Raw genomic sequence first — 24,899 nt, 5'->3', positions numbered from 1 at the left:
CCTCATTAGCTGATTGCTCATTTAACAAGTACCTTATATGCACTTAATGTATTTTAGTTACCTCATAGCTCTTTTTAATGAAAAGAATTGGCGGACTGCTTTCTTCCTGTGTTCTTCTGTGGTGTAACTAATTTATTTTCCATCCAAGGTTAGTTATATATAAATCACATTTAAAAAAAAATATTTTTGGATGTTTTGCGTTTAAGGGTTGTTTATAATCTTTCACTTGCATTTATGCAAACAATTGGCTTACTCTTATTGGAATATATCTTAAAGTAAGATTCCTTTAAGATATATGTGAAGGGACATGAGAGGTGTAGAATAAGTGGGAAGCCCTCCAGGGCTGCTGGTGAAATACCACTCCTCGGATCGCTTTTTCACTTACTCGGTGAGGCGGGGAGGCGAGCCCTGAGGGGCTCTCGCTTCTGGTCGGAAACGCCCGGGCAGTCAGGTCAGGCCGGGGGGAATTCCTCCCCGCCACGGGTACCATGTAATCCCGTGCTTTCTGCTCCATGGTCGGATAGTCGGCGACTAAACCGTCTCCCCCACCTGGTTTGCCAGGTGAGGAGGGGGCCGTGGACCCCCAGCGGGACCAAAAACAAGACCTGCCAAAGGGCGGACGAGGTCCTAGCGAGCCAACGGCCATCCACACTTCAGTATAAGTTGCCATCACTGTCATACGTAGCATTGTAAGACACCTTGCCCGTTGATGTTATCAACGATGATGATGATGAAGATTCCTTTTAGCCTAACCACATTTACACTTCCAATATCACATGGGCATCTTCATTGATGGGCATCTTCATTGCTTCCATAAATCTATACTGTGTTTCTTTCAAATGTCACCTTAAACGATCTCCCTTGCTAATTATGACTAGAGCATTTCAAATGAAAGTTACTATGAGACTAACAATATTCACAGTTGTAAATAGGAGACATATGGTGAAAGCACATGCAAAATTAAGGGTTAAAATCTAGAGGTTGTCTACGGCACCTTAGCTCACTACAGGGTATCTCCGATTCTGGTCTGCAATTAATGTAACATTGTGAATTTGCATCTTTCAACACTTAAATACTTCTGCACGAGAAATGTACAGAATTGGTCTGAGAAATGTTACTGAATGAGGACAGCACAGTTGTGCAGTGGTAGAGCTGCTGCCTTACAGCTCCAGTGAACCGAGTTTGATCCTGACTATGGGTGCTGTCTGTATGGAGTTTGTACGTTTAACCCATGGGTGGTTTTCTCTGGGTGCTCCGGTTTCCTCCCACGCTCCAAAGACGTACAGGTTTGTCAGTGAATTGGCTTTGCTCAACTTGTAAATTGTCCCTAATGTGTAGGATAGTGCTAGTATACAGGGTAGCGCTGGTCGGAGTGGACTCGGTGGGCACGTTCTCCCTATGGGTTTACCCCGGGTGCTCTGGTTTCCGCCCCACATCCCAAAGGCCTGTGGGTTTGTTGATTAATTGGCCTCTGTAAATTTCCACTAGTGTGTCGGGAGTGTTTTATGAAAGTGGGATAAGATGGAACTTGGGTGAACGGTTGACCGATGGTCGGTGTGGACACAATGGGCCAAAGGGCCTGTTTCCCTGCTGTATCTCTCAATTAATCAATCAATTTTCCTTTCCATTCGCAATCAACATACTTCAACAAACCTTCAACAATCTGTGTATAGGAATGAATTGCAGATGCTGGTTTACATCGAAGATAGACACAAAATGCTGGAGTAACTCAGCGGGACAGGCAGCATCTTCGGAGAGAAGGAATGGGTGACGTTTCGGATCGAGACCCTTCTTCAGACCTATTTCATCGATTTCAAATCATCATTGTAAGCAAAGTAATTACGAGAAATCCTTAGCTACAGTGTAAATTCTTGCTGCGTAGTTAGAATGCACATACAAATAAAATGGAAGGAGAACTAACTAGTATTTGGGGATAGGGCAAGTGTACATCTGGAACAGGGATTGTTCGAAGTATGAAGAAGGGTCTCGACCCGAAAGGTCACCCATTCCTTCTATCCAGAGATGATGCCTGTCCCGCTGAGTTACTCCAGCATTTTGTGTCTATCTTCAAATTAAAATGGAAATCATTCAAGCGAAATTAAGTACTGATTTAAGTAAAACTACTGAATTCTGTTTCCCTCTGGGTATGTCTGACCTCTTCAGATATATGACCTGGAAAGGATTTTGACAGGTTTTGTTGGACAAGAGACAGTGAGAAGTGACGTCTTTATCAGATGTCCTGTAAAAATATATGTACCATTCAGTGCACAGCTGCCATGTAAATGTGGCAGGTCAGTACTGCATTATCACACGATGAGGCTGTGGATCAGGACATCTGCTGCTGTGACTCTAACCTGTCAGTGTAATCACACCAGGCAGACAAAGGCACCATCATATAACACAGTGTCCTATTATTTTTATGAACTACATTTAAGCTATTGGGCTCTAACAATGCACAAGTTGGGTCTTGTGGCCTCTCTTTTCATGAGAACATGAATGCCGCGGAACTCCATTTTTACATAGTTAGGCACAAAGTGCTGGAGCAACTCAGCGGGTCAGGCTGCATCTCATTGAACTCCCGGATTAACCAGCATCTGCAGTTCCTTCCTACACATCTCATTGAAGATACGCCCAAAGTGCTGGAACAACTCAGAGAGCCTCTGAGTAGCTCCAGCACTTTGTGTCTATCTTCGACTTCATGGAAATATAAAAAATAGGCGCAGGAGTAAGCCATTCGGCCCTTTGAGCCAGCTCCAAAATCAGTACACTGTTCTGGCTTTTCCCCCATATCCCTTTATTCCCTCAGGCCTAAGAGCTAAATCTAACTCTCTCTTGAAATCCTCCCACACATTTTGTCTGCTCCACTGCAAAATCTCCTCCAGGTATGCCTACTATGAAGAAGTTTTCCTCCCCTCTCTCCGACTGGAGTTCTGCAAGTCTGAGTAAGGGCTCCGACCCAAAACGGCACCTGTTTCTTTTCTCCAAAGATGCTGCCTAACCCGCTCTGTTGCTCCAGCACTTTGTGTCTATCTTCCATTTTCACAAAACCTGTTTAAAAAATGTTTCTGCTATTAGAGTCACACAACATGGACACAGGCCCTTCAGCCCATCTGATGGATTCTAATGGTGTATTTAAATTGATCGCACAATGCTTTTTATTCATTTAACGAGAACAATCAGTTGTACTTAATTTAAATCATGCCAGTGGCAAGACAGCTGATCTCCTCTTGAGCTGAAGCAGAGCATCTTGCCATGTGCTCTATTAGTAAGGCATTACCCCTCCCACAGCAGCTCAATGTGTTTTTCCCTTGTGAGGGCAACAGGACTACAGAGAATAAAGTGAACAACTGAGCTAATTATTTAATTGCTGAATCAATGGTTCTTAATGACTGAGAAATACATAGAAGGGAAGAAAATAGTAGGAAAAGGAGAGAACTAAAGGGTGGGAAATGATAGTTAAACAGAGAAGGAAAACACAGTGAAAAGTAACCAATGAACAACAGCAGGCACTGTAGTTTCCACTGATGTTCCAAATTAAACTTAAACTAATCTCATGTCATTTTTCCTCTGGGAGGAATATAATTGGTAAGATTCTGTGCAAAGAAAGCCTTCTACAGTGTCATATAACTGATCTTATAAAAGTCGTAAAATCATCCCTTCACCCTATTATGTCCATTCCAACCATCGATTTTAATTCTATTTGTCAGCATTTGGTCGATAGCTTTCTATGTCGACAAGTTAAGTGTTATCTGCATATGTTGTATGTTGTGGGAGTCTTTGCTGCTGTAAACCAGCTTGAGGTAAATATTGCATGTGGCACCAAAGGTAACTCCCCCTGAACTTCTTCACCATAGTAAATTGCTATCAAGCATCCAGAGAGTAGTACTGAACTACTATCTACTTCATTGGTGACCCTCGGACTGTGCTTGTTCGGGCTTTCCTTGCTTTACCTTGCACTAAATGTTATTCCCTTATCATGTATCTATACACTGTAAATGGCTCGATTGTATTCATGTATTGTCTTTCCACTGACTTGTTAGCATGCAACATGCAACAAAAGCTTTTCACTGTACCTCAGTACACGTGACAATAAACTAAACTGAAATTGGGTCATTTTGTCCACCTGAGAGACCAGATGTGACCTTGATTTTAACGTCTCATCCAAAAGATGGTACCTCTATTAGTATTGCATTCATGCAGTACTACGTTTGGGTGAAAATTGAATTTTGTCTTCAAAACTATGCAAGTCAAGTCAAGTCAAGTCACATTTATTTATATAGCACATTTAAAAAACAACTCTCGTTGGCCAAAGTGCTTTACATTTGTTATAAGAATAGCACAACAAAACAGACTACATACATATATACATGTAGCCCTCACTCAGAGGACGTCAGGAAAGGCTTGGGAGTGTAGATAAGTCTGTAGTCTTGACTTAAAAGAGTTGATGGAGGGGGCAGTTCTGATGGGAAAGGGGATGCTGTTCCACAGTCTAGGTGCTGCAACCGCAAAGGCGCGGTCGCCCCTGAGCTTATGCCTAGACCGTGGGATATTCAGCAACCCCAAGTCGGCAGATCTGAGGGGCCTGGAGGTGGAGTGGTGGGTGAGAAGACTTTTTATGTAGGTGGGGGCAAGCCCATTGAGGGCTTTGTAGACATGGAGGAGTATCTTGAAGTTTATACGGAACCGCACAGGGAGCCAGTGGAGAGAGGCCAGGATCGGGGTGATGTGGTCCCTTTTTCGGGTGCCCGTCAGGAGTCACGCTGCGGCGTTTTGGACCAGTTGCAGGCGGGACAGGGAAGATTGGCTGATGCCAGTGTAAAGGGAGTTGCAGTAATCTAGGCAGGAGGAGATGAATGTGTGGATGATCTTTTCCAGGTCATCAAACTGGAGGAATTGTTTTATTTTAGCTATCGTCCAAAGCTGAAAGAAGCTAGCTTTCACCACGGCATTGATTTGTTTGTCAAATTTCAGTGCTGAGTCAAATATCAAGCCAAGGTTTTTGACGTGAGGTTTGAGTAGTGGGATAAGGCTTCCAAGGCTGCCTGCTATCATTTTGATTGAGTCCGAGGGGCCGAGAAGGATGATCTCAGACTTACTCTCGTTTAGTTGGAGGAAGTTCTGGGCCATCCAACACTTTATATCCTCGAGGCAGTGGGTCAGGTTAAACAGATTAGATTGGTTTTTGGGCTTCAGGGGGAGATAGAGTTGGGTATCATCTGTGTAGCAATGGAAGGAAATGCCGTGCCTTTCAATGACTTGGCCTAAGGGGAGCATATACAGGGAGAAGAGAATGGGGCCAAGGATGGAACCTTGTGGAACCCCACAGCAGAGATTAGCTGGGGAGGAGAATGAGTTGCCTATGTTAGTCGAGAAACTCCTACCTTTGAGGTAGGAGATGAACCATCTCAGGGCAGTGCCATCAATACCAACCCCATACCGGAGACGGTCAATTAGGATGGTGTGGTCGACAGTATCAAATGCTGTACTGAGGTCAAGAAGGAGCAGGATTGCACAGTCGCCGGAGTCAACCGTGAGGAGTAGGTCATTGTGTACCTTCAACAAGGCAGACTCTGTACTATGGTGAGCCCTGAAACCTGATTGGAAAGTTTCCAAGATAGTGTTTTGGTGAAGGTAAGGTATAAGTTGACTTAAAATTACCTTTTCAAGGGCTTTTGAGAGGAAAGGCAGTTTAGAAATGGGTCTGTAGTTGCTTGGCAAGGTGGGGTCGAGGTTAGGTTTTTTCAGGAGTGGTTGGACCACCGCATGCTTGAAACAGGTAGGTACAGTGCCAGTGGCCAGTGGAGAGCTGTTGAAGATGGCGAGGATGCTGGGACCAGCTATTGTAATGACGTCCTTTAGGAGGGCAGAGGGGACAGTGTCGAGGGGGCAGGTAGTAGGTTTCATGGTGGTGATCAGTTTTACAAGGGAGGGTAGAGTAACGATGAACCTCACATAATAAATTCAGGGAAATATGAATGAAACCCCCTGAAAATAGGATGAAATATAGCACGTTAAACCAACGAGATCTTTAACGTTCCAACAATCAGAACCTTTTAGCAAATTCCTCTTGCAGTAAAGGGTTTCATGACAATAAAAATGTCATGATGATGATCACTTTTGATGATTCTTTAGTTGAGTGAAATAACATGTCAACATCTTTGACGTACTTCTGGTAAGTGAAGTAAACTCGGAGTACAGAATCTAAACACTATTCCTTTCAAGGTTAATTAATATACAATCTATAAAGTACATTCTCTTAAATTCATGATGGTTATGCTAGTTGTATTTAATGAGATCTAGTTTGTGCATGTGATTTTGATGATCAATTTTCCATACATCGAAGAATTAATCCTTGTGAAATTCCTGAAGATATCCATTAAATGAGAGATGGTTAATGGGATAGTTCACATTGATTTAAAATTCACCTAGAATATTTGTCTAATGTTAAAATATTAATTGGCTTTGATATTAGATTAATTGAATTATAAAGAGATTAAAAATGAATGTGAGAGTAAATGTAATGCCTCTATTCAAGGTTTATGTGTATTATAATCACATGGATGGAGACACAGTGAAAAGCTTTGTTTTACATTCTATACAATTAAATTAAATAGCACTATACATAAATGCAATCAAACCAAACTCGAATATAGTTCTCTGCACTGTAGCGCATCAGTGCCATAGACAAAGTCTAATGTCTGCAATGGGGTAGTAGTGAATTGGACAGTACTCTAGCTTGTGGCAGGAATGTTCAGAAGCCTAGTCAAGAAAGAAGGGTGGCACATTGTTGCAGTGGTAGAGTTACAGCTTTACAGCAGCAGAGACCTGGGTTCGATGCTGACTACAGGTGCTCTCTGTATGGAGTATATACGTTCTCCCAGTGACCGCGTGGGTTTTCTCCAGGTGCTCTGGTTTCCTCCCACACTCCAAAGACATACAGGTTTGTAAGTTAAGTGGCCTTTGTAACATTTTAAATTGTCCCTAATGTGTAGGATAGTGCTAGTGTACGGGGTGATCTCTGGTCAGTGAGCCGAAGGGCCTGTTTCTGCATTGTATCCCTAAAGTCTGACGTAAATCTCCTAAAACATAAAGTCTGAAAACAGGAAATTATAAGCAAGATTGCTCACATAGGTTATTGGAAAAATGCTGGAATTAAGAAGACATTTAACAAACCCTAGGACAATCAAACAGAGTTAGTGTAATTGACTCAAGTGCGGGCGATTACATGTACGGTCTCATAATTTTGTCCGGATTTAAGGATCGCCAGTTGCCGGAAAATCGGTGGTGGATCTGTACTGAATAAATCAGCATGCAGGTTCAAGTGCTTTGGAAACTAATGGAATTTAATGCAAAAGTGTGGCATAGGAAAGGAGTGAGATTTGGATACAGTTTTGCACGGTGGTGTGTGTGATCCAGGGGGATGGGAAGAGTCAGGGAGAGTGGTATTGAGGCCGAGTTTGAATCGGCTATTGAATGTTATTGAATAGTGGAGCAGGCTCAAGTGGCCAAATGGCTTACTCACATTTCCGATCTCCAAAGATCGACAACTGAAAGGAAATAAAAATATTATAACAATATCCACCATTCAATACAAGATAATTCAAGGCTTTTGTTAATCTTTTTATTCACTATTGGAATATTATTGAGGTACTTGACTGATACATTTATACATTTGTTGAAATCATACCAGGAAAATCTACTCCAGTATGTTTTCATATTTCATTCTAATTAATATTTTAATTAAATATAATTTGTGCTTTAATATTTTAATTTGTGATGCTTGTATGCAATTGTATTACATTTGCTGCTATTTAATTGATATTTATAACTTTAAAAACTCTAGATTCAGATCTCAAAATGGTTATGCATCAAACCACATAGGCAGATTATTTTTGGCATTACTGTTGGCCTGTGCTCTGTGGGATTGACTTGAGTTCCAGTTCCAGATACCATACCAATGCACAGTAATTTTATTTCTATTGCATAAACTCTAGCCCCTTATGGATTTCCTCCTTAGAAATGCAAACAAAAAGTAATTATCGTGATTGTTTTTGAAATCTCCCATCACGGATTATTTCCTTGCTCTGAAGAAGGGTCTCGACCCGAAACGTCACCCAATCCTTCTTTCCAGAGATGCTGCCTGTTCCGCTGATTTACTCCAGCATTTTGTGTCTATCTTCAGTGTAAACCAGCATCTGCAGTTCCTTCCAACACAACTGATCACAACATCCCTGTTAGTCCTTAAGAAATGTAATGCCGGCATTTAAACACCTCCCCTACTGAGATGAGTGATATCATTCCAACTTTCTCGGTAGTTCTTCATGGCTAACAGACCTCCAATTCAATCTGGATCATCCTTTTGATTTGGCACTCCTCCATGTTTCTTCCAACTTTGATTTACCTTTTTACCTTTGACAAGCATGTCTGATGGAGGTGCCTATAATACTATGCATCTGAATATCAGATGGAATGCAAATGCGGCATTCAATTCTCTCCCGTAAATGTCTCCTCTCCTCGCTGCTCTTACAACTCACTGTATAAATCCACCATGTGTTACACTGCATTGAAAACCTGTCAGTGTGTAATTACACTTGGTCCTGCTGGAATGAAGTCCTCACTCATTTCCATTTTTATGCCGCAATTTCCCAATCAGTGTCATTTTAATAGGGTCTTTTGACATTGACAATAAAATTACTCTGAACATAAAGTAAGGCTTCCAGGTCCATCAACTTACAAACTGTCTCCGGTGTTTAGCTTGCAGTTACTACCCTGTATAAATCCCAATCCTAAAGCGTTACTACCTGTGTAAATCCCAATTAATGCTCAGTTATTAATCTTCATGTGATACACAAGAAACTTGATCACATGGATGCTTCTTTAATAATGTCCTGAGATGAGCCCTTAACATGCTTACATGAAGTTAGCACTCTGCTAGTTTAGAGAGGTTAGTTTAGTTTGGAGATACAGCGTGGAGACAGGCCCTTTAGTTCACCAAGTCCACGCTGAGCAACGATCACCAGCCTCTAGTTCTATCCTGCACATCAGGGACAATTTACAGAAACCAATTAACCTAAAAACCTACGCGTGTTTGGAATGTAGGATGAAACTGGACCGCCCGGAGAAAACTCACGTGGTCACAGGGAGAACATGCAAAGTCCGTACAGACAGCACCCATAGTCAGGGTTGAATGCTGGAATCTTGCGCAGTGAGGCAGCAACTCTTCCGCTACACAGCTGTTTCACTGTGTACACATTAGAAATAGTTAACCATATAAAACAAATGGACCTATTGTATTGTAGTTAATTTGTAATTAATTTATTAGCCAAGTATGTAAACATGCAAGGAATTGATTTGCCAACGGTCTTACAAAAAAGAAACAAGATACATGACCACATAAAGATTAAACATAAACAGCCACCGCAACGGCGTGTGAGAATCTCCAAGGCACACAGCCCAGGCCACACACACACTGCTTCACCATGATGTGACCAGAGTTGTATCGATCGCTGTCACTCTCTCTGCAGTCCTTGTCCGCCCGAACACTCAGAAAGCCATCCACACTCGCAGTAGACTCCAGGATGTTCTGATTGCGCCATGTCCCCGCAACACACCGAGATCACTGCACTCACGGCACTCCCTCCAAGTCCTCACCAGAGCAGGCAGCACGTCCATCTTGTTTTTTCCACGACCTCACATTCCCCACTGTGAATGGAAGACGAATAGCTTATACCTTCTTTTCTCTTTTTCTCCTGCGGTCGGGGCAATCAAAACTTTTGCAGTTGGGGCGATCGAGGCTCCCGCAGTCGGCGATCAAAACTCCCACATCGGGGCGATCAAAGCTTCTGCAGTTGGAGCTCTCGCAGTCGATCCCTAACAAAGGGACCGCCAGTTCCACGATGTTAAAGCCACAGTGCAGATGGAGATACGATTAAAAAGGCACATCACTGTCGAGGAAAGAGATAAAATAGGTTTCCCCTAACCCCGCCCCCACATTATACAAAAACTAAAATTACACTAAAAACATACAAGTCAACACAGACCAATAGACAATAGACAATAGGTGCAGGAGTAGGGCCATTCTGTCCTTCGAGCCAGCACCGCCATTCAATGTGATCATGGTTGATCATCCCCAATCAGTACCCCGTTCCTGCCTTTTCCCCATATCCCCTGACTCCGCTATTTTTAAGAGCCCTATCAGGCTCTCTCTTGAAAGCATCCAGAGAACCCGCCTCCACCGCCCTCTGAGGCAGAGAATTCCACAGACTCACCACTCTCTGTGAGAAAAAGTGTTTCCTTGTCTCCGTTCTAAATGACTTACTCCTTATTCTTAAACTGTGATCCCTGGTTCTGGACTCCCCCAACATCGGGAACATGTTTCCTGCCTCTAGCTTGTCCAAACACTTAATAATCTTATATGTCCAAAACAGCAAAAGAAGAAAAAGACGAGACAGGCTGTTGGCGTGGATGCCATGTATCAACCACCATCAATAAAATTATGGAAAGGGATTGTGATAAGTTGATTGATTGGAAGGCACAACATGTAAACATACCCTTCAGCACACGAAGTCCACGCCAACCATTGTTCACACTCGCTCTTTGTAGTCCTACTTTCCCATCCACTACCAGCAAACTAGAGACACCTTATAGAGGCCACTTATCCAAAAGACCTGCACGTCTTTGGGATGTGGGAGGAATGTGGGGTACCCGGGGTAAACCCACGAGGCCAGAGGGAATACGTGCAAACTCCACACAGACAACCCGAGGTTAAGGTCAAACCTTGGTCTTGGCGTTGTGAGGCAGCAGTTCTACCACTGTGCCACCCCAAGGGTTTAGTAAGTTTATATGTGATGGCATCACCAGGGAGTTTCCGTCCCATTGCGCAATAAATTGGAGACGTTACATGCCTTGTAAGAATTCTATGAAAACTAGATGTGGGAAATCATTGAATTCCAGAGATTACGTGAAAAAGCAATAACGTTGGCAGAAAAGTCGATTTTGCCAGATAGGGACCACAGAAATAAATTCCAATTGCCAAAACACAAACTTTTCACATTCATGGTATATTAACTGGATGGCTATATATGTATAATTGTGGTAATTTAATTTAGGAATAGTTGCTTTTCTCCAGAACTAATAAGCACACTAAAAATGGGGCTTCTGATAATAGATACAAGTATTGATTTCCCAGGACTTATTTAGTATATTGCAAATTTAGAATCTCATTGATATTTTAGTTAATAATTCAGTGCAGCTGTGGGATTTCAACACTTCTCTAGATGAATGACCTTCTGTCATCTGTAGTTAGTTTAGATATATTTGCAAAAGGTATTTTTGACAGCCAAAAGACATTTTTTGATTAATGTATGTCACTTTCTAAAAACCTGCTGCAGAGTGCTTTAAAATGAACTGTACGTGTCAGGTCCACTTGCTTTTCAAGCCTAATGTGTTTGCTTTGCATTAGGCTTCTCAACTTTATTTCCACTTCTCTCTTTCAGTTGGGATGAAAGCAGCTCCGTGAGCAGTGGCCTCAGTGACACCTCTGACAATCTTAGTTCTGAAGATTTAAATGCCAGTTCATCTCTCAACTCCTATCCAACCACTCCCGTGGCATCCAGACGAAATTCCGGTGTTGCGGTAAGAATAAAATAGGGCGATAAAAAAATAGAGCGATAACAATCTGTTTGTATGGTGGTGTTATAATCTCCTCCTCCAGAAAACAAAAGCTAAGACCATTGTTGTATCATCTCTTTACCTCTTTGAATCGAATGATGTTCATTATGTTTGGTTATTTAATCCTGCACCACTTGTTCATAGACCCGGTAACATTGCTGATGTGTAGGAAGGAACTGCAGATGCTGGTTTAAACTGAAGATAGACACAAAAAGCTGGAGTAACTCAGCGGGACAGGCAGCATCTCTGGAGAAAAGGAATAGATCACTGAGCCTATTTCAATAAAAGAGCTTGTCTTATTTGTGTTTTTATTTTTGCTTTGGGCCATTTCTCAAAACTGCAAAAAAACGAGAAATGGGGAACTGTGTATTTCCTCTGCAGTTTTACAACAAGGAAACAAGTGCCTGTTATTTTATTGTGCGGGTTTTCTACAAGTTTTGCAATACTGTTGTTTTATAATGCCCCTTTGTTTTAACATACTATTTGGGCACAAGCCAAGAAGAATGTTACAACACACTGATTGTTGGATGCAGGCATGGCAAAGGGGCATGATTAATATTACATCCACATAGAAAGCTAGTGCAGGAGGGAAAGTTATATCTTCTTATACACATGATATAATCCTCCCCCAACCAACTCTTTCACCTCATAATGTACTGCATGGAAGGCAGCCAAATAACCATCAATAATCGGGTGTGTTACACCAAAAGGCAGAGTGGAATCTGTAGAGCAGTACAGCTGTGCTAATGCTAAATTTTGAAAGACTTATATAGTAAAGATTGTCTTTGTTTGAAACTGTTCATCTGCAATTAGAAACATATTCGAAAAGCATCTGTCAGCTGGAGCAGACATACACAGGGATTTTTGAAATGTATAAATGCATAGATATAGAAAATAACTGCTCCAATCTGGGATGGAATTAAACTTCTCTTCTGGGATTATCGCTCACTATTGCAGAAAATGAATGTGAAAGCTGCCAACAACAGAAGAGAAGTAAGTTTGTCTGGGGAGTTAGACACAAAAAGCTGGAGTAACTCAGTGGGCCAGGCAGCATCTCTGGATAGAAGGAATGTGCAAGGTTTTGGTTCGAGACCCTTCTTCAGACTGGGAGTCAGGGGAGAGGGAGACATAGAGATATGGAAGGGTAATGTGTTGTTCGTTTTCGGGTACAGCTGCTCCTCGACCTACGACGAGGTTACGTTCCGATAAACCCATCGTAAATCGAAAATATCGTAAGTCGAAAACGCATTTAATACAATGTGATCACGTGGCCGGAAGTGAGCTGCGGCTCGCTGCTGTTGCCCAACGTTTGTACCATCGTAAAGTCGGCATATCGTAAGTCGAAGCATCGTAAATCGGGGAGCATCTGTAAGGCACTTTTAGTGGTGAGCCAGAACGTTAATATTGAAATTAAACTTCTGCTTCTGCCGGGGTGTTTATGATTTAAAGATGAATTCTTTGCTGCCGTGAGTAAACAGGTTAACTGGTCAGCAGTGAAGAAATCCAGGAAGTAGGAAGACTATCTAGAGTTTGGAATTCACTTCAAAGTGGTCGAACTCTGTAGTGGAAAGAAATAGGGAAATGAACAAAGGTAGAAAACTGGATTGACCAAGTAAGGTTTTGTATGGCAGAAGCTGTTTGTTTTAACTTTTCAGCAAAAAGCAGGTTGCTCAAAGTGAATTTATGGCGGTAAGACATTGCAAAGGAATATAATGGCCAAGATGTTGAATGGTAGCAGTTAAGATGCATTCATGGGGCAGACTACCACAGACCAATGTGAGTTTTGTTTCAAGTATATTTTCTTTAGTGCTCGGACAAAGGTTTTTCCCAAATGTCCCACAATAGCGATAATGGTGGGAGTGGGAAAATATAATGGAGATGTTGGGGGCAAATTTGTGAACGGAGGTGCGCACTTATTAGACCCAAAGATATATTGGCATTTACACGCTTTGTTTTTGTTGTCCCATAGTCTATGTGTAAAGGCAACTGAGATTCTCATGTGGCATTGGGATTGGGTTTTGTCGTTAAACACTTAGCTTGTAGACAGTTTATTACTGAATATGGAGTTAGTTATTATCCTTTGACATTACTGGGTATAAGTAGTTTGATTAATTGATCGATTGTTATGTTATTGTCACATCTACTTTGTTCAGTGAAATGCTTTGTTTTGCAAACAATGCACAAGTATGCAAAGAGTAAAGGGTGCTGACAAAGTAACAAAAGTATTTAATTTAGTCGCTCGTCCTTTCTCCCACTCCCCCCCCCCCCCCCCACCACCCCCAGCCTCTCTTTGTTCTCAGTGCCCCTCCTCCCCACGCCAGGTCTCACTTTGTTCTCGGCGGCGCCTCCTCGGCTGACCGCAGGCACTGTCGCGGGCGACGACTCTCCGACGACCCTCCATTCTCACCGATGTCCATCTCGCTTGCTGACGGCCCTGTTTGCCTGACTGGCAGCGGGGTCCGGTCTCTCGGCTCCACACCAGTGTCCATGTCCGCTCCAGCAAGGCCGCGCAGCGCTCACTGGGGGCTGCATTCTGCGCTGGTGCAGCACTAGCCGGGAGTTAAGATACTACTTTGGCATTGGGCCTGGTTTTCATGGATGAGCGTTTATCCTGGTGCTATAGCACAAGTACATTGTGTTTTAAAAGTCATATAGGCGAGCATGAACTGTGCAAAGTTTAGTTTAGTTTCAGATACAGTGCGGAAACAGGCCATTCGGACCACCGAGTCCGCACCGACCAGTGATCCCCGCACGCACAAGGGACAAATTTACATTTATACCAAGCCAATTAACCTACTAACCTGTACGTCTTTCGAGTGTGGGAGGAAACCGAATACCTCGGAAAAAACCCACGCAGGTCACCAGGAGAATGTACAAATTTTGTACAGACAACACCCGTGGTCAAGATCGCACCTAGGTCTCTGGTGCTGAAAGGTAGCAACTCTAGTGTGTAGGCGATGGGTAATATGAGGAAAAGTTAACTTGATGGGTTAGTGCATAATTTAACGTGGGATTTACTCGGCTATTTCTCGATGCCATGCCACATAAATGGGAGCATTGTCAGGCACGTTCCACGAGCACCCTGAAGACCTGTTCCTCTCTCAGTGGCTCATGTAGTGATGGTGCAATGCATGCGTTGGTTGCAGCAATGCATACACTCGACACATTTAAATCTCACACGTCCTCGGCAAGGCCAGCAGCAAAATCAAGGACATCGCACCCAGGCCACTCCCTCCTCCCCTCTCCTATCGGGCAAAAAAATATAGAATTGTGAAAATGCACACCTCCAGATTCAGGGACAGTTTCTTCAAAGCTGTTATCAGGCAACTGAATCATCTTACCACAAACAGAGAGCAGTCCTGAACTACTATCTACCTCCTTGGTGACCCTCGAACTATCCTTGATCGGACTTTGCTGCCTTTACCTTGCACTAAATGTTATTCCCTTATCATGTATCTGTACACTGTGAATGGCTCGATTGTAATCATGTATTGTCTCTCCACTGACTGGTTAGCACGCTACAAGAGCGTTTCACTGTACCTCGGTACACATGACAATAAACTAAACTGTAAACTGTAAACATTCGGCAATCCATTAGCACATCAGCTGTGTTGAAGATGAGGAAGGAAATTTCTAACCATGCAATGGCAGAGATCTGGATATCCCATTAAGGTTGAATTTTCACGGAAATATTATCAAACCGTGCACAAAACGTGGCACTAAATGATCATATTTTTAGGCAAGTGAGTTTTGTAAGATGAAACATCTGTCAATTGTACAAATTAAAATTCCAGCTGCGTAACTTTTATTTATATAAAGCAACAAATGACTCCATTACATTCAGTTATGTTCACGCAAAGGAACAAAAGATGAGGAAGAGAGATAAAGACTTTATTGTATATAACAGATGTCTGAAGATTTCTACAAAAAAGTAGCACGTTGAGATATCTGATAATACACATATTGTGTTCCTCAATAGTAGTACAAAATTCCAATTTATGAAACATTTAATTTATTTGGAGGATGCATCTCAGTAGCTTTAAGGAATACAACGGGAAAGCATTTTCCCATTTGCAATATAGAATCCTGCTCCAAACTATTTAATTTGTAAAAATGATACATTTGTAAATATGGCTACTCTAAATATAAACTGGTATTGTCTAGCTCTACTACTGTATCAGCGGTTCATTTACCATGTGTTAGCTTACAATATATACTTTAAAAGCAGTGCAAATGCTGTAAGAACTATTATTTAGTAATAGAAATTCTCTTTTAAAGGCAGTCAGAATCATCTGTTAGACCATAATAGTTATGCCATGTACATATCTAGTGCTTCGCTGAGCTAATATATGACTGGATTTTGGTTTCCAGTCATGTATCACCCCAGGGAAACATGCATGACGCAGAGCTGTAGATGTGAGTGTGTACTGGAGGCTGCCTACTACCCAGCAAAATACCTAGTGGGGGCCGATTGCTATCTAGTTTAGTTTAGAGATACAACACAGAAGCAGACCCTACGGCCCATCAAGTCCGTGCTGACCAGCGATCCCAGTACACAGAACTATACTACACACTAGGGTCAATTCACAATTTATTTTTACCAAAGCCAAATTAACCTACAAACCTGCACGTCTTGGGAGTATGGTAGGAAACCGGAGCACTCGGAGAAAGCCCACGCGGTCTCAGGGAGAACATACAAACTCTGTACAGACAGCACCCGCAGTAAGGATCAAACTCGTGTCTCTGGCGCTGTAAGGCACCAACTCTACTGCTGCACCACCGTGCCGCCCCTGGGGTGCTGTTCTTTATTTACAAGCTCAAATAATATTATTAATTAAGGTTGGGCAGTACATAGCCCATATTTCAGGAATTTTTTTTTTTGCGGATTCAAAACTGGGCCTAGCTGTGGCCAATTTGTGTAGGGGGGATGAAGCAATAGTAATGACAGAGAGAGATATACATGTCTAGTAATATATAGCAGGGTGATTAAATTCACATCTGCAAAAGAAGGAAAGTTGCAAACCCCAGCGATATGGGTGGAGAGAGGCGAATGTCAGTATAAACAACACCCACTAACTTTATTCTGTAGTGGCTTCAAGTCTCTTGTTCCCATTTGACAGCAGATATTTCAATCCAAAGGAAGTGGCTGGAACCTTTTGGTGGAATTGCATTCACCGAGAGTTGAATGATAGCAACACGTGGCTGTTTTTTTATCCCGATATTGGAGTCTAATATACAGACAGTATACACTAAATCGTTTCCCTCCAGAAAATAACATGCTAGAATTTATTTTAATACGTCCTTCAATTTGCGCATGGAAATTCTTTCCCATTCAAAGAGAAATGAGGGGAGCAATCACCAGCAAACATGATGATTCTCATAACCATGTTAGTGGCTTCCACCTTCTAGCTATTTATTGCAAGTAATTGAAGTATCTGTACACCATGGGCGGCTCAATTGTAATCAATCATGTATAGTCTTTCTGCTGACTGGTTTTCGCTGTACCTCAGTGCACGTGACAATAAACTAAACTAAACTAAAAAACGGAACCACTCAGAGAGTGTTTGTCATTCAGAATTCACTGTTTGGAGGGCTGGTGGTAACAGAATTGGTCACTGCCTTCAGAAGGGAATCGGATAGGCACTTGAGAGAGACGATGGAACTAAACAGTGAAGAGTGCAGTGAAATGGGATGAATAAGATCACACTGCCAGGAGCTGGCATGGACTCAATGGGCAGAATGGCCTCCTTTTCTGCTGTAACGATTCAATGATTCTACAATTATTTGGGAAGAAAGACAGCAACGTTTTTCTTGAGATCATGTTTTCCTTTTAGTCATAAACAGTGAGTGATACAAGATTATTTAGGATTAGGCAAGGTTTGCGTCATCCCTATACTGTTTTATCTCTCTCAGGAAAAGCAGCATCTGCACAGTGTCTCTGGTTGACCAAAAATATGCTCTGGCTTGGATTTCATTGCAGTTGCCCAAGTTTGTCTGCCTTGACCCTAAAGTATGTTCCAGGTTCTAGTTTGTTCTTCAACATCACTGTCTGACAATGTTGTTGCTATTCGTTCTTCAATAGTTGAGGTAAAATGGTGTCGCTACATGCTTGCTCTGCTCAACCCTGGTTAGTCCTGCTTAAAAAAAGCCTTCATCAAAATTATTCATGTTTTAAAACATTTTCTTTTACTTACTGGATGGATGTGACCCTTACACCATGACTCCGCAGATATTTCTCCCCAAATTATTAGCATCCTTAGGGTGGCATGTTGGTGCAGCGGTAGAGTTGCTGCCTTACAGGGCCAGACATCCGAGTTTGACCCTGACTACTGGTTCTGTCTGTACGGAGTTTGTACGTTCTCCCTGTGACTGCGTGGGTTTTCTCCCGGTGCTCCGCATTCCACCCACACTCCAAAGAGGTTTGTAGGTTAATTTACTTTGGTAAATTTGTTTAAATTGTCCCGAGTGTCGAGAATAGTGCTGGTGCATAGGGTGATCGCTGGTCTGCGCGGATTAGATGGGCCGAAGGGCCTGTTTCTGTGCTGTACCCCTAAAGTCCAAAGTCAATCTCCTGATGCCCCTTGCCGTTTCCGACGGGGAGGGGGGGGGGTCCTTGATCTGAAACGTTAATTCTCTTTCTCTTTCCACGGATTCTGCTGGAACTTATGAGTCCACATCATTTGCCCCCCTCCCTCTTCCCCACTTGCCCACCTTCTTCCCCCCCTTCCCTCCCATTTCCCCCTATGACCCACATGGACTGACACCTGTTTCTCCTCTCCCCCCACCCTTACCACCTACATTCCTTCTTCTAGCTTCACAATTTGCAACTCTTCAATCCTTTTGTCTCACACCTTATGTTTTTTCATCGCTGCCCTTTTTCCAACCGATTGCCTATCAAACCCCCTCCTCACCTGCAGCAAACTATTACCTGCCATGATTTGTCCTGCCTCCCCCCCCCCCCCCCCCCCCCCCCCGCTTTCCCCTTACAATCAGTCTGAAGAAGGTTGTCGACCTGGAACGTCACCTATCCATGTTCTCCTGGGATGCTGCCTGACCTGCTGAGTTACTTGAGTACGTGTGTCTTCAGCTGAGTGTTTCCAGCTGGTTTACACTTCTTCCGGCCTCATAAATTGTAGAACTGTAGACAATTTATGTCTAGCTCAAATTTGCAGTGAGTTGCAAATCAGAGAGTAAGTGTTACTACTCAGCAAAGATTGGAACCTACTTAATGTGCGGATAGTGAAGAATGGACAGACTGAGAAAGGAGGGAAAGACAGCTGTGATAATGCTGTCTAGATTTAGAGATAAAACATTGATACAGACTCTTCAGCCCACCGTGCATGCCGAACATCAACTCCCATTCACACTAGTTCTATGTTATCCCACTTTCTTATCCATTACCTACACGCTCAGGGTTACAAAAGCCATTAACCTGCAAACCAGCATGTCTTTGGGAAGTCATGGGGATCCAGAGTACCCGGAGAAAATCCAGGCAGTCACGAGGAGAATGGGTTTATTCCAGGTGCTCCGGCTTCCTCTCACATTCCAAAGACACGCAGGTTTGTAGGTGAATTGGCTTCTGTAAATTTTCCCTAGTGTGTAGGATAGAACTAATGAACGGGTGACCATGGTCGGCATGGACTCGGTGGGCTGGAAGGCTTGTTTCCACGCTGTATCTCTTAACTAAACTAATGTACAAACTCCAAATAGACAGGTCTCGATCCAACACGTCATCCATTCCTTCTGTCCAGAGATGTTGCCTGTCCCGTTGAATTACTCCAGCATTTTGTGTCTATCTTCGGTTTAAACCAGCATCTGCAGTTCCTTCCTACACAATATGATGAAGCCATGAGGTTTCTTTCTACCAATACGAAGCACTGCCTGTCTGTCCTAATAAATTAAAAATGGACAGGGGATACAATTGCTCCATCCATTCAATGCCTGACTGAATGTTCCCAATACTGTTTAATATCACCCTACTCCATGTCAGAATGCTGTGACACAGAGGTCATCGCCAATATGTTCCAATCTATCCACCGAGACCTCTCTGAAGCCCCAGCTGACTGCACGATTTCACGCAACCTCCTCTCGTCTCATTTGTGAACATGTGTGCAAACAAGGCACAACTTATTTACGATCTGTCCGTAGAAAGCTTTCAGTTCATAATGTGACTTCTGTGTTCCGTTCCACCTTCCAAATTTCATCATTATGTCAAGAGAGAATTGCACTCCAGGTCATGTTTGAGAGGCGGGGCGGTCTGATCTGGGTTTGGAGATTCATTGGGACAATGGGCAGCACGGTGGTGGTGCTGCAGTAGAGTTGCTACTTTCCTGCACAAGAGGCCCTTGTTTGATCCTGTCTACAGATTCTATCTGTATGGAATTTGTACGTTCTCCCCGTAATCGCATGGGTTTTCAGCGGGTGTTCCGATTTCCCCCGCACTACTAAGACGTACAAGTTTGTAGGTTAATTGACTTTGGTAAAACAAATTGTAAATTGTCCCGAGTGTGTTGGATAGTGCTAGTGTACGAAGATCGCTGGGTGGCATGGACGCGCTGTACCTCTAAACTAAACAAAACTTAACTAATGGTAAATGAAAGATGAAACCAGGGCAAATTGTGCACAGCTTGTGTGCACATCAACTTTCTTTAAACTATACAGATTCATTGCATAAATCAATTAGTATATCAGGGAAAGTATAGTTCTTATTTACTGCATCCCCAACATTTTTGGAAACATGTCTTTACACAAAACCTTTTTTTCATAAGCTTTTATTTACAATGATGAATATAATATTATTTGTTCTATTCTGAAATTAAGGCACAACAATAGAGTTGCTGCCTTACAGCACCAGAGACCCGAGTTTGATCCTGATTACAGGTGCTGTCTGAACAGTGGTTCGATGTTCTGCCTGTGACCGCTTGGGTTTTCTCCGAGTGCTCCGGTTTCCTTTTACATTCCAAAGACGTGCAGGTTTGTAGGTTAATTGGCTTCCGTAAATTGTCCCTAATCTGTAGTATAGAACTAGTGTAAGGGTGATCACTGATTGGCCCGGACTCAGTGGGCCGAAGGGCCTCTTTCTACACTGTTACTCTAAACTAAACTAAACAATACATTCCTCTTCAGAAATAACACAGTGCTGGTTGATCTGTTCTTTGAAGCTGTGTTTCAAATGTTCCACTAAATTTTGGCTTGAAAAATTGACATCTGCCAAAACTAATAATGTCTTTAAATATTATGAAGCACGCTGCTGAGTCTTCAATAATGTGAATCTGTGTTTAATGAAGCATAATAAAGTTAAGTAGTATTTGTGAGTCTTGGAAACTTTTCTAGTATTCCTTATTATAACTTACTGAGTTTTCATAATCACCAGTAAATTCTTCTGGCATAATATCATACATTTCATAATCACCAGTAAATTCTTCTGGCATAATATCTCTACATAGAAAATAAGTGCAGGATTAGGCCATTCAGTCCTTCGAGCCAGCACTGCCATTCAATGTGATCATGGTTGATCATCCACAATCTGGGCCCCGTTCCTGCCTTCTCCCCATATCACTTGATTCCGCTAACCCTAAGAGCTCTATCTAACTCTCTTTATCTAACTAACTGAAGCAGAGAATTCCACAAATTCACAACTCTCTGGGTGAAAAAGTTTGTCCTCATCTCAGTTCTAAATAGCCTACCCCTTATTCTTTAACTGTGGCCCCTGTTTCTGTACTCCCCCAACATCAGGAACATGTTTCCTGCATCTAGCGTGTCCATTCCCTTAATAATTTTATATGTTTCTATCAGATCCCCTCTCATCCTTCTAATTTCCAGTGAATACAAGCCCATTTGTTCCATTCTTTCATCATATGACAGTCCCCCCCCATCCCTGGAATTAACCTGGTGAACCTACGCTGCACTCCTTCAGTAGCAAGAATATCCTTCCTCAAATTAGGAGACCAAAACTGCACACAATACTCCAGGTGTGGTCTCACTAGGGCCCTGTACAACTGCAGAAGGACCTCTTTGCTCCTATACTCAAATCCTCTCATTATGAAGGTCAACATGCCATTAGCTTTCTTCACTGCCTGCTGTACCTGCATGCTTACTTTCAGTGACTGATGTACAAGGACACCCAGGTCTCATTGCACTTCCCCTTTTCCTAACCTGACACCGTCAAATGTAACAGATCTTTTCAAACTTAAGGGCCTGTCCCACGATGTGATTTTACCCAAGAGCTCTCCTGAGTTTAAAAAAATCAAACTCGTGGTAAGTACGTAGGATGTACGTAGCGGGTACGTCGGAGCTCGTGGGCGTCTCATAGCGGCTCGTAACGCTAACGGCAGGAACTCAGGAAACGTGGTAAGCTCGCGAAACTCGTGAAGTTTTTTGAACAGTGTGAAAAATTTCCAAGAGTAATAAAATACTCGTGATGAAGTACCACGAGTTTGTTTTTTTAACTCGGGAGAGCTCTTGGGTAAACTCCCATCGTGGGAAAGGCCCTTTATCGAAAATTTAACTGATCCGAGTCAAAGCATTGCAAATGTTAATTAGAATCATGGAGTCATACAGCTTGGAAACAGGCCCTTCTTGCCCACACCAACCAACATGTCCCATCTAGACTAGTCCCATCTGCCCGCATTTGGCCCATATCCAACCAAACCTGTCCTATCCATGTACCTGTCTAACTGTTTCTACATAGATACATAGATACATAGAAAATAGGTGCAGGAGTAGGCCATTCGGCCCCTCGAGCCTGCACCGCCATTAAATATGATCATGGCTGATCATCCAACTCAGTATCCCATACCTGCCTTCTCTCCATACACCCTGATCCCTTTAGCCACAAGGGCCACATCTAACCCTCTTAAATATAGCCAATGAACTGGCCTCAACTACCCTCTGTGGCAGAGAGTTCCAGAGATGGTAGTTGAGACCAGTTCATTGGCTATATTTAAGCCTCCTACTTCCTCTGGCAGCTCATTCCATACACCCACCATGACCAAGTTATTTGTGTGAAAAAGTTACCTCTCAGATTCCTGTTAAATCTTTCCCCCTTTACCTTAAACCTATGTCCTCTGGTTCTCGATACCCCTCGATACATTGTAATTGTCAGCTATTTCTCCCACGGAAAGATGATCACAGCCAGTCTCACACTTATCGATCAAAATGGTCAATCATTGCAATTAAAAGATTATTGTCTCTTTTTAAATAGAGATCAACTTTATTAATTTAAAACTGTTTTATTTATTGATTGGCCCACTGAGTCACGCCGGCCATCGATCAATTGTTCACACGTTCTATGTTACCCCACTTGTGCATCCACTCCCTGCACACTGGGAGCAATGCACAGAGGCTAAATAACCCCCAAACCAGCACGTCTTCGGGATGTGGGAGGAAACCAGAGCACCCGGAGGAAACCCACGGGAAGAATGTGCAAACTCCACAAAGACAGTACTCACGTTCAGGATCGAACCCGAGTCTCTGGCGCTGGGAGGCAGCAGCTCTACCTGCTGCACCATCATGCTGTGATATTCACGGCGTGATCTTTTAACACTTCACACTGCACTTTATGCCAATGTAATTTTCATTATTGGGCTGACATGTAAGAATGACAACATTTCAGCAGAAAATACGAAGCTATAATTTTTAATCTTCTATCAATGTTGTCAGTTGTTCTCAGACTATTAAAAGCAACTATCCATGCAGTTATAAAACTCCCTCCGATAACTGGGTCATGGAGAAGCACCAAGCAATATCATTTTGAAAGATCCCAGTTTTGGATAGGGAAAGAAAAGGGGAATAATTGATTCATTCAAATATAGCACGTTACACGTAGACAAACTTGGTTATACACTTGACATTGGTTTTACATACATTTCTCTTTTGGTGATGTAATCCTGAAACAGTAGATAGTGGTCTCAGTGAGAAGATTGTAAATACACTGCAGGTAATTCACTGGGCTGCGTTGAGTGATGGAAGGGAAGGAAGGAGGTGAAAATTAATCTGGGAAGATAACCGTTTATTTTCCACACCCTATGACCTGGCCGAATACTACCTGTTGGAACAGTCATAAATCTTGAATTAAGGAGTCAAATTATTTAGCAACATTAAATCAGATAGAGTATTTTTGCTTGCAAATGAACATGTTAATTCTTTAGTAAAACATAAAATCCTGGAGTATCTCAGCTGGTCAAGCAGTATCTCTGGAGAAAATGGATAGGTGACGTTTCAGGTCGGGATCCTCCTTCAGAATGTCTTCTTCTTCTGTCTACCATATCACTGGAGGACATGGGTAGGAGCAGCACTGTGCCACAGCGGTAGAATTGCTGCCTTAAAGCACTAGAGACTCGGGTTTGATCCTGACTGCGGGTGCTGTCCGTACGGAGTTTGTACGTTCTCCCTGTGACCACATGGGTTTTCTCCGGCTCTCCGGTTTCTTCCCACACTCCAAAAAAACATACAGGTTTGTAGGTTAATTAGCTTTGGTAAAATTGTAAATTGGCCCTAGTGTAAGATAGTGATTGTGTACAGTAATCGGTGGTCGGCGCAGACTCAGTGGGCCGAAGGGTTTGTTTCCACGCTGTACCTAAAGTAAAGGCGACGTTTTGAGTCTGGACTCCTCTTCAGGCTGATTGTGATAGAGGGGGAGAAAGGTGGAAAAGAGGAGGGGCAGGAAAATGCCTGGCGAGTAATAGGTGGATACAGGTGAGAGGAGATTGATTGCCACATGGGTGGAAGTAAGTGACAAAGATTCAGTTTGAGATCGAAGAAGACCATAGGGCATCAGATAAGGAGAAGAGTGGAGTGAAATGTAAAGCCAGAGGGAGGGATACAGGAAGAAGGGGACAGGGAAGGAGATAGAAAGGAAGGGGAAGATGCAGGATAGTGGGAAAAACAGGGTGCTCTCGGGTGTGGGTGGGGAATGTGGGGGTTGGCGAAGGAACGAGAGAGGGGGAAGGAAGTTCGTTACTTACAATTGCAGAATTCAATGTTTATACCGTTGCAGTGTAAGGAATATGAAGTGCAGTTCCTCTAGTTTGCATGTAGCCTTACTCTGGCAATCGTCTGGGCTCTCTTATGTGAAGGAAAGTTGAAAATCCAAATTTGGTTAAAATAAAGGTTTATTTTCTGCACCCTATGACCTGGCTCAGTATTACCAGTTGGATCAGTTATAAACCTCGAATCATGTCATTAGATTATTTAGCACATTAAATCAGATACTGTATTTCTGTTCGCAT

At 42.7% G+C, this 24,899-nt stretch overlaps 1 protein-coding gene across 11 annotated transcripts in view; it reads left to right on the top strand.

Annotated features, from left to right (window-relative positions):
* nav1 (neuron navigator 1) overlaps window positions 1-24,899 on the top strand; it is a 513,650-nt gene that overhangs the window by 346,551 nt on the left and 142,200 nt on the right. For all 11 annotated transcript variants that reach the window (XM_033042458.1, XM_033042456.1, XM_033042454.1 and 8 more), the window contains one exon: window positions 11,496-11,634. In XM_033042458.1, the coding sequence (XP_032898349.1) occupies window positions 11,496-11,634 (139 nt within the window). The remainder of the gene's footprint in view (window positions 1-11,495; window positions 11,635-24,899) is intronic.

The sequence above is a fragment of the Amblyraja radiata genome, chromosome 24, assembly GCF_010909765.2.
Source record: "Amblyraja radiata isolate CabotCenter1 chromosome 24, sAmbRad1.1.pri, whole genome shotgun sequence".
Taxonomy (NCBI): Eukaryota; Metazoa; Chordata; class Chondrichthyes; order Rajiformes; family Rajidae; genus Amblyraja; species Amblyraja radiata.
Note: the sequence above shows the minus strand (reverse complement) of the source record. Positions and strands in the feature narration are given on the sequence as shown.